The sequence below is a fragment of the Berghia stephanieae genome, chromosome 4, assembly GCF_034508935.2.
Source record: "Berghia stephanieae isolate SIO BIC M18660-M18661 chromosome 4, UCSD_Bste_1.3, whole genome shotgun sequence".
Classification (NCBI taxonomy): Eukaryota; Metazoa; Mollusca; class Gastropoda; order Nudibranchia; family Aeolidiidae; genus Berghia; species Berghia stephanieae.
Window position 1 is genome coordinate 321,918 of NC_088363.1, and position 9,779 is coordinate 331,696.

The window sequence follows — 9,779 nt, forward strand, 5'->3', positions numbered from 1 at the left end:
TTTTTTTTTTTTTTTTAAATTGTGCAACTTGTGACAAGAAACTTAACAAATTACTGCATTACAACCTTTGGATTAAACATACAACAATTGTGGACTACTATTATGAAGACTAGCATCCGGGAGGGGGGTGTACTATTATGAAGACTAGCATCCGGGAGGGGGGTGTACTATTATGAAGACTAGCATCCGGGAGGGGGGTGTACTATTATGAAGACTAGCATCCGGGAGGGGGGTGTACTATTATGAAGACTAGCATCCCGGGGGACTACTATTATGAAGACTAGCATCCCGGGGGACTACTATTTTGAAGACTAGCATCCCGGGGGTGTACTATTATGAAGACTAGCATCCCGGGGGTGAGGATAGTCACTTCAATGTAAATATCGATCGATTAAAATGACCCTCATCTTGGCCAAAAAAAAAAATATTAAAAAATTAGTAATTAATAAAAATATAACAAACTCTCAAACTGGGACTCTGCAAGTTTATCCCGTTTTGTTATAATATAGCATAAAACAGATAATAGTAATTGAGTGTGATCCTTTGCATAGGACGCTAGTCTATCTCAAAGTACTTTCCACCAGACCATATTATATTATAGATCAAGCTACCCAATCAATACCAATTGGATGGACAACGGGGAGTTAGAAAACTAAAACTATCTCGACTTCACTCTGAATCGATCTCGGTACCTTAGCGTGTGAAGCCAGTGCTCTACCAATTGGATTCAATAGTCTGGTGTCACGTTGCCCAGCAACGGCGGCCATCTTGGTTCTAAACAAAGAAAATCATTACTTTTTATTCTTCATGCTGGCTAGAACTTTTCATATGCCTTGTGATCAGAATGTGTAAAAGTCAAAACATGATCAAATTTATGGGGTTTTTTTTTCCTCTGGATACGCTTTTATGCTCGCCGGAGAAATATTTCATACGGGCGTCCGCCATTGTTCCGATAGTTTAGAGCCAGTGTTACTAAGTTACCATGCGTCATTAGGAAGGAAGTGACGTTACGACTGTTGAAGAGTATTGAGATATCAGCATCTCCTTCTCATCATTAACATTACAAGAATATTATCTCCCATTGCTTCAATCCTAATTCTATTCCAGTCAGAAAGCTGAACCTAATCTGTCGAACTCTTGAAAAAAAAGCAAAATATTTAGAAATTTGGCCAGAAAACTCGTCCTTCAAATATCGATCGATTTAAACGACCCCCGTCTTAGCAAAAACGTCCAAACCTGGGACTTCGCGCCGAAGTGCCGAAGTCCCAGGTTTGGAAGTTTTTGCTAAGACGAGGGTCATTTAAATCGATCGATATTTGAAGGACGAGTTTTCTGGCCAAATTTCTAAATATTATGTGTTTTTTCAAGAGTAGGTCAGTAATGATGTGACCGTTATAATGATTTGGCATTGTAACAGTAAACAATCGTTTTCCTTGTCATAACAACACTTGGATGTTGTTATTAAAATCTATCTATCCAGTAAAACTTACAGTACGGGAGGCATTGTACTTGAGTCATGGAGAAAATGTTCATCATAACCCCCCCACACACACACACACACACACACACACACATACAAACACACACATGCACATACACACACAGACACACACACATAGACATACACACATAGACACATATACACACACACACATACATATACTCAAAATCAGAGCGTGGAAATGTCTCACATACTAGCATATGAAATTATAAGACCTGTGTGAACTGTGGTCTGGTTCCCATACTCGGTGTTGCCATAGAACAGATGATTGATGATGATGATGATGATGATGATGATGATGATGATGATGATGATGATGATGATGATGATGATGATGATGATCATGATGAAGAAGAAGTCTGTAGTGTTTCATTCATCCTGTTTTGTTGATAAAGGGGCAACCCGAAACGTCCACGTTATCTGTTTTCGTTTATCAAATTGAAGCTTACATTCGATTTCACATTGTTATATATTGCTGTAATGGAAATACTTAACATTTAGGCCGAGACATGACACCTGTCAGACAATGCTATAACTTTTTCGGACAGAGACAACGCTGTTAACGGCCAGGTACTCATTTTACACCTGAGTACGGTGAGCGAATGTGAGTAAAGAGCCTTCTCCAAGGACTCAATAACTATGCGCCGAGCGAGGCTCGAACCCAGGACCTTCCGATCCGAAAGCGAGTGTCATACCACAAGACCACATAGCCGCACAGCTATATACAACTATATTAAATCAGGCCCACAATACCATCTTCAGTTATCAGACCTGCTTATACGTTCACGTTGTTTAAATCCGACGTACACTTATTTACAGGTCTGATAACCCAATTCATTATAGGCTCATTGTTGTAATAGAAATCTCAATAAAAAATGACGCAAAATATTATTGTCCATTATATTGTCCATTTTGGATGAATAAAGTATATCTTATCTTATCTTATCTTATCTTATCTTACAACAACATTAAAATGGGTCATTAAGTGGATTCGGATGTCAGACCTGCATAAATGTACACGTTGGTTAAATCCAATGCATTCATGGATTGACATGCGATATCATGGCTGTAGACAAGTAGAAATAATATACGTATTGCAAATAGGATTATACGACTTATATTATGGAAATGAAGTTCTAAATGGGAGATTTGAAAGATCGTATTGTGGTGTATGTAGGTCATGCAGGTCATTCAAGCATTGACGGAGAGATCATGGGTTCGAATCAATAATAAGAATATAATATTGCTATAATAATATGAACCTCGTTCTGTCTGACTGTCTGTCTGTCTGTCTGTCTGTCTCTGTCTGTCTGTCTCTCTCTCTCTCTCTCTCTCTCTCTCTCTCTCTTTAACTATCTATCTATCTATCTATCTATCTCTCTATCTATCTATCTCTCTTTCTCTCTCTCTATCTATATTTCTCTCTATCTATCTATCTATCTTTATCTCTCTCTCTATCTATCTATCTATCTATCTCTCTCTCTATCTATCTATCTCTCTTTCTCTCTCTCTCTATCTATCTATATTTCTCTCTATCTATCTATCTATCTTTATCTCTCTCTCTCTATTTATCTTTCTCTCTCCCTCTCTCTCTCTCTATCTATCTTTCTCTCTCTCTATCTATCTATCTCTCTCTCCCTCTCTCTCTCTATCTCTATCTCCCATCCTCTATTTCTCTCCCTCTCTCTATCTATCTCTTTTTTCCCTTTTCTTCTTTCTTTCTCTCTCTCTCTCTCTCTCTCTCTCTCTCTCTCTCTCTGCCTATCTGTCTATATATATATATATATATATATATATATATATATATATATTTATCTATCTATCTATCTATCTATCTATCTATCTACCCCTCTTTCCCTCCCTTTATCTCCCTCCCTCTATCTCTCTCTCTCTATCTCTCTCTCTCTCTCTCTCTATCTATCTATCTATCTCTGTGTCTTTCTCTCTCTCTCTCTCTCTCTCTCTCTCTCTCTCTCTCTCTATCTCTATCTCCAATCCTCTATTTCTCTCCCTCTCTCTATCTATCTACACACACACACACACACACACACATAATAAGTCAAATTCACGTGCGCAGAATGACGTCACAAATAGGCCACACCTTTACTCACTTGCGCAGTTTTTAAAAAAAAACTTTATTTAGGGCAATGGTTTTTACTTGTGCAGGTTTTTTTAAATGTCCGGACTCCGCTGGCACAGTTTGAAGATTAATTTTTTAAAAAGTAAATTAAGCCGGGGTAAAATAAAGAACAACAATTAAATAAGAACCTCATACACATGTATACAACATGGTGCATCAACATGAATCACCTGACTGTGCAAATATTCTGCGCAAGTGTAACAGTGAGACGGCAGAGCATCTGGTCGAACGGTGTGTTGTGACGATGCTACCTGGCGGGTTCGCAACGGTGCACGAATGCGGACCGGACTTTGCTGATTGGGTCGATCGTCATAACATAGTAGTGTGAAAACCATAAGAGGCTGCTGCCATCCTGCGATAAATATCCTGTGCAAGTGTATGTATGTAGATCAGCATCTGAATTTTTTTTAAATGATCATGTGCGCTTCAAACTGCGGTAAGTGAATAGCTGCCTTTGAAATGACACCCAACGACCTCCGTATGTCAACAACGCACCCATTTTGTCATGTAATCCACTTCATCTGGGAACCCTTTGGGGGCTGACGTGCCCGGATGCAAGTCTCCAACCAACCGGAAGTTAGGATTATTAAATTAAATTAAATGATAATGCGATACATTTTCTAAATATCAATGCAATTTGTTTCAGCTCTCTACTCAGAAATGTAACATGTATATTATAATATTATGTTAAGGTCATTTGATAATCATGTGGACGAAACGTTTGTACGGCTTTGTGGTCTAGTGGTATCACACTCGCCTTCAGACTGAAAGGTCCTGAGTTCGAGTCCTACCGTGGCCTTCGTAAAATTATGGCCTGACACTGACCAAAAAAATGACGTCAAAATGCCAATCTTTTGCCACAAAAGACAACAAATCGTGAGTTGTATTCAATAGTTCAACCAATGAAATAACTTGTTTCCATGCGCTCTACTAACGACAACTCACTACACGGTGCAAAAAACAATGACGTCAAACTGCCAGTCCTTTTGGATTTCAGTATCAGGCTATAACATAACGATGGCTACGGTCCTACTCGGACTGGCGCATAATTGAGTCAAGAGAAAGGGTTCTATAGATAGAACGAAGTTGACGTCACTCGAGTCTTTGTTATTGCTTTTTGCCATCCTCGTTAATGAGTAATTCTCATTACACCGTATTAACCAGACTATAAACGTTCAAGGTTACAACACATAGTTTTGTGTGTTGGTCCGTTTATACCTCCCGATGGCAATGATGTGAGATTCTTAGCCAAGCGCATACTATCTATACTCACATTCTCTCACAGTACTCAGGTTAACAGCGTTGTCTCTGTCTGAAAAAATTGTAATAATATCGTTTTTCATGCGTCATGTTCCTTCCTACATGGTAAGTGTTGCTGTTGGCTTGTGACACCATGAAAGCTGCGTTACGCGATGGTATGATATTTGCTTCATACCCAAAATGTTTTTAAAAATAAATAAATAAATAAAATTCCCTTTATTCATCTCATTGGGGAAATTTGTCTCTAGGGTCTCTTCCAAGGGAAGACGGGAATTACCCAGGCGTCAGCCGCAGTGCAGCGCCGCAAATTGAGCTAGGGCTGTGGTTAACTTTGAAAATCAACAATTTATCCTCACAAGGATTAAAGAACACTGAAAATCCTTTGGAATGATGTAGTCTGGCATCAACTTTAATACGCTTCAACAGTCGTGACGTCACTTCCCTCGTAATGACGCATTGTAACTTAATAACTGGCTCTAAACTATCGGAACAATGGCGGACGCCCTTATGAAATACTTCTCCGACGAGCATAAAAGCGTATCCAGAGGGGAAAAAAACATTATAAATCTGATCATGTTTTGACTTTTACACATTCTGATCACAAGCGATATGAAAAGTTCTCGCCAGCATGAGGAATTAAAAGTACTGCATTTCTTTGTTTAGAACCACGATGGCCGCCTTAGCTGGGCGACGTGACATCAGACTATTGAATCCAATTGTCAGGAAAACATTTAATGACTTCGAGATGCTCATGGACGTCTGAAATAGGAGCCAAAATTTTCTAATTCTGCGAATTTTTCGTAATTGTAGGCAGGTCTAAATAAGGTATTTTACATCATAAATATTCTTGCCATTGTGGCAAAAACCAGTGGGAGAGGAAATAAGAAGAAGACTATGGAGGTGGATTGGACCCTTCGTAGCCATCGTAAAGTTATATAGATAGTTCGAAGATGACGTCAATCATGTCTTTGTTATTGTTTTTTTTTTTTTTTTTTTTTTTTTTGCCATCCGCGTTTGTGAGTACTTCTCACTAAACTGTATTAACTAGACTATAGACAGTTCGAAGATGACGCCACTCAGGTCTTTGTTATTGTTTTTTTTTGCCATCCGCGTTTATGAGTAATGCTCACTGAACTGTATTAACCCGATTATAAACGTTTTGTGTTTTGTGTGTTGGTCCGTTATACTTCCGGATGGCAATGTTATGAGCTTCTTAGCATAGCGCATACTATCTATAAGCCTTCAAGGTTACACACAGTTTTGTGTGTTGGCCAGTTTTACTTCCGGATGGCAATGTTGTGAACTTCTTAGCCAAGTGCATACTATCTATAGCCTGACACTGACCAAAAAATGACCTCAAACTGCCAGTCTTTGCCACAAAAGAAAACAAATCGTGAGTTGTATTCAATAGTTTAACCAATGAAATGACTTGCTTCCATGAGCTCTACTAACGACAACTCACTAGACGCTACACAAACCTAAAAAATGACGTCAAACTGCCAGTCCTAGAGGGTTCTTGTGTCAGGCGATATGTTAACGATGGCTACGATTGGACACATCCTTAGGAAGAATGACTCCACTGAAACTAAGAAAGAATTGGACTGGAACCCTTAGCGCAGAAAAGGTCAAGGGGAAGACCACGAGGAACATGGAGAAGAATTAAAAAGCTGATATAGATAGAATGAAGTTGACGTCACTCAGGTCTTTGTTATTGCTTTTTGCCATCCGCGTTTATGAGTAATTCTCACTAAACTGTATTAACCAGACTATAAACTTTCATGGATACACACAGTTTTGTGTGTTGGTCCGTTATACTTCCGGGTGGCAATGTTATGAGCTTCTTAGCCAAGCGCATACTATCTATAAATAAAAAAGTATTGGACTGGAACCCTTAGGGCAGAAAAGATCAAGGGGAAAGCCGCGGGGAACATGGAGAAGAATTAAAGAAGCTGATATACAGAGAAGTGGTAAGACATGGAACGAGGTTTTAAAAAAGGGGTAGATAGAGAAGGATGGAAACTGTTTGTCTGTGGCCTATACTCTGACCCAGGGTGGAAAAGGCAATGATGATGAGTCATTATGGCACCGGGAAAATAAGCCCTTTATTTTTTTTGAATATTTTGTTTTAGAAAATGTGATCTTCATGGAACAGACGAGTATCGGTTGTTTGGGGTGGGGGTTGGGAGGGGGGGGGGGGGGGGGTCTGGGTCTTGAGCAAGGATCATAATATGTGTGAATATAATATACATTGTAATAATAACAAAGGTGTCCTGTTGCGTGTTGTTTTCAAAACAAGGTACATAATCAGTGTAATCCTGGAGATTGGCCAAAGTCATACATTATATACATTGGCTGGCACCGAGCTATTCACTCACTGGCTATTATGTCAGCTGATTTGTATTTATTTATTATTATTATTACTATTATTATGTACCAACTATCATTTTTTCTGTCGTACTCAGGAAAAAACGCTTATTTAAAAATTTGGCCAGAAAAATTGTCCTTCAACTATCGATCGATATAAATGACCGTCATCTTGGCAAAAGACTATCAAACCTGGGAATTCTGCGAATTCCCAGGTTTGAGAGTTTTTGCCAATATGAGGGTCATTTTAATCGATCGATATTTGTAGGACAATCTTTCTGGCCAAAATTATGAACATCTACGTGTTTTTTGTATCCAGATAAGCGGCAGTGTGGACCAAGGTTGGTGTTAACATCCGATGCGTTCACTCCAGATGGTAATGATAATATCATATTTTGGGGTCTTTCGTTGTTTTTTTTATTTTTAACTGTTTCTATAGTAACCTTTTGGCTGTTTGATTGTTTGCAGCTTGTATGTTATTGCCTTTTCTGTTCTCTTTTTTTTTTGTTTCGTTATGATTTATATTTATTTGTTTTTGAGTTCGTTTGTTCTTCTACGTGTTTCTTTTACAACAGACAAGCTGAGTTAGTAGATAGATAAATTAATATAAGTTAGTGTTTTAACAAAGTAAAATTTTGTTTGGTATTCTTCTTAAGCACAGCTTCTCTTGCAAAAGTACACAATGCAATTTATAGGTAACTGCAACTGCTTTTCCCGCGCTAGAGCCTAATCTCAATGTCGTATTGCTACGCAATGAAAGAAAATAGTGCGTAATAATTGTTTCCAGCTTGTTGTACTTCTTCTTTAGTTATTCTTTTGCTTCGTTGTGCTTCATGGTTCAGATGTTTTCGTTTGTTTGTCGGGTGGTTTGGAAGGGGGGGGGGGGGGTGTTGGAAGAGGGGTGTTTGGGGAGTCCTTTTTTTCTTTTTCCCTAACCGTGTATCTTTTATAAGACGTAATGTGTTTTGGTTGATAGACAAATTGATATCATAATCATTTATTAATAAAATTGGTTTGTGGGGGGGGGGGGGGGGGTGCGGGAGTTGGTGAGAGGGAAGTTTGGGGGGGGGGTGTTGGGGGGGTCCTTTTTTTCCCTTCCCAATACATTGTATCTGTATCTTTTATAAGACATGACGTGTTTGGTTGATAGTAATATTGATATTATCATAATCCTGTGATAAAATTATTTGGTAATCTTTCTATAAACACAGCATTCCTTGCAAACGGTCTAAGTTCAATGATCGCCTTGTCCTCACAAGGACTTTCCCAACTCGTATTGCTACTTGTTGCTCCTTCTATTATTTTTATTTTTATTAATTTGTAACGTTAAGCTTTAAATTTCAGGTGCTGATTGTTTGATTGTTTTTTTCGGTTTATTTTTTGTTTTTTTTTTTATATTAAATTTTCTTTGTTCTTTTTTTTTTTTCTCCCTTTTCCTATTTTTTTTTTGAATGACATGTCGTGTTTGGTATAGAGAAAAAAAAAGAAAATAGTTAATCCTTTTTTTTAAAAAAGTGTTTGCTAAAAACAGCTTTCATTGAAAAAAAAAGAGACCAAATTTCAATGCTTGCTTTTCCGCGCAAGAAACTTGTACTAGATATATATCTACTATATTATTATGCGAAGTGACTATTCTCACCCCCGGGATGCTAGTCTTCATAATAGTATAAAAAGTAGTCACAATTGTTGTATGTTTAATCCAAAGGTTGTAATGCAGTAATTTGTTAAGTTTCTTGTCACAAGTTGCACAATTTAAAAAAAATAAAAATCAATCAAATCCAAATCGCAAAAAGCCGGCGACGTTTTTTTCGGTAATCCAATCGGCCCGGGGGGGGGGGGGGGGGTAGAGAATAGAGGCAGCCATTATTATGAGCTCGTTTTGCTACCGACCCAATACAAGAAATGTTTGTGAGGTCGGTGCTCCCTTCCCTGGTCGGTTATATTTTGCTTCGTTATGCTTTTGTATATGATTGTTTTTGTCTGAGTTGTCTTTTTTTGTGTGTTTTTTTAAATTTTTTTTTTTTTTTTTGTTAGTCTGTTAGGGTTTTGTTTTTTGTTTGTTTTTGTTTTTATGTTGTTTGTTTTTTTTTTTTTTTTTTTTTGGGGGGGGGGGTTGTTGTTGTTTTATTTTTGTTTTTGTTTTTATTGGTTTTGTTTTTTGTTGTTTTTGTTAGTTGTTGTTCTGTCTGTATTATTTTTTGTTTTTTGTTGTTTTTTGTTTAGGTTCTTGTTTTTCTCCTTATGCCTTTAATTTAGATCATAAGACGTGTCCCATGTGTGGGGAAATAACCTCGTCACAAGTTCTCACCGACAATAAAACACAGTCCTGTGTCGCCTCACGGCTTAACATATTATGATTGTTTTTTTATTATTATATTTTTTGTTTGGTTTTGTTATGTTTTGTTTATTGTTTTTTGTTTGTTTGGTTTCTTTGCAACATAAATTATTTAAACCCATTTTTAGCGAATTCTACTAAAGGAAAACCAATTTTTTAAAACCCCCTTGGGGGGGGGA

At 37.7% G+C, this 9,779-nt stretch overlaps 1 protein-coding gene across 1 annotated transcript in view; it reads left to right on the top strand.

Annotated features, from left to right (window-relative positions):
- The window catches only part of LOC144971649 (uncharacterized), a 59,020-nt gene that overhangs the window by 35,065 nt on the left and 14,176 nt on the right, over window positions 1-9,779 (top strand). The window contains exon 3 of the mRNA XM_078912724.1: window positions 7,585-7,641. Coding sequence (XP_078768850.1) covers window positions 7,585-7,641 — 57 coding nt within the window. The remainder of the gene's footprint in view (window positions 1-7,584; window positions 7,642-9,779) is intronic.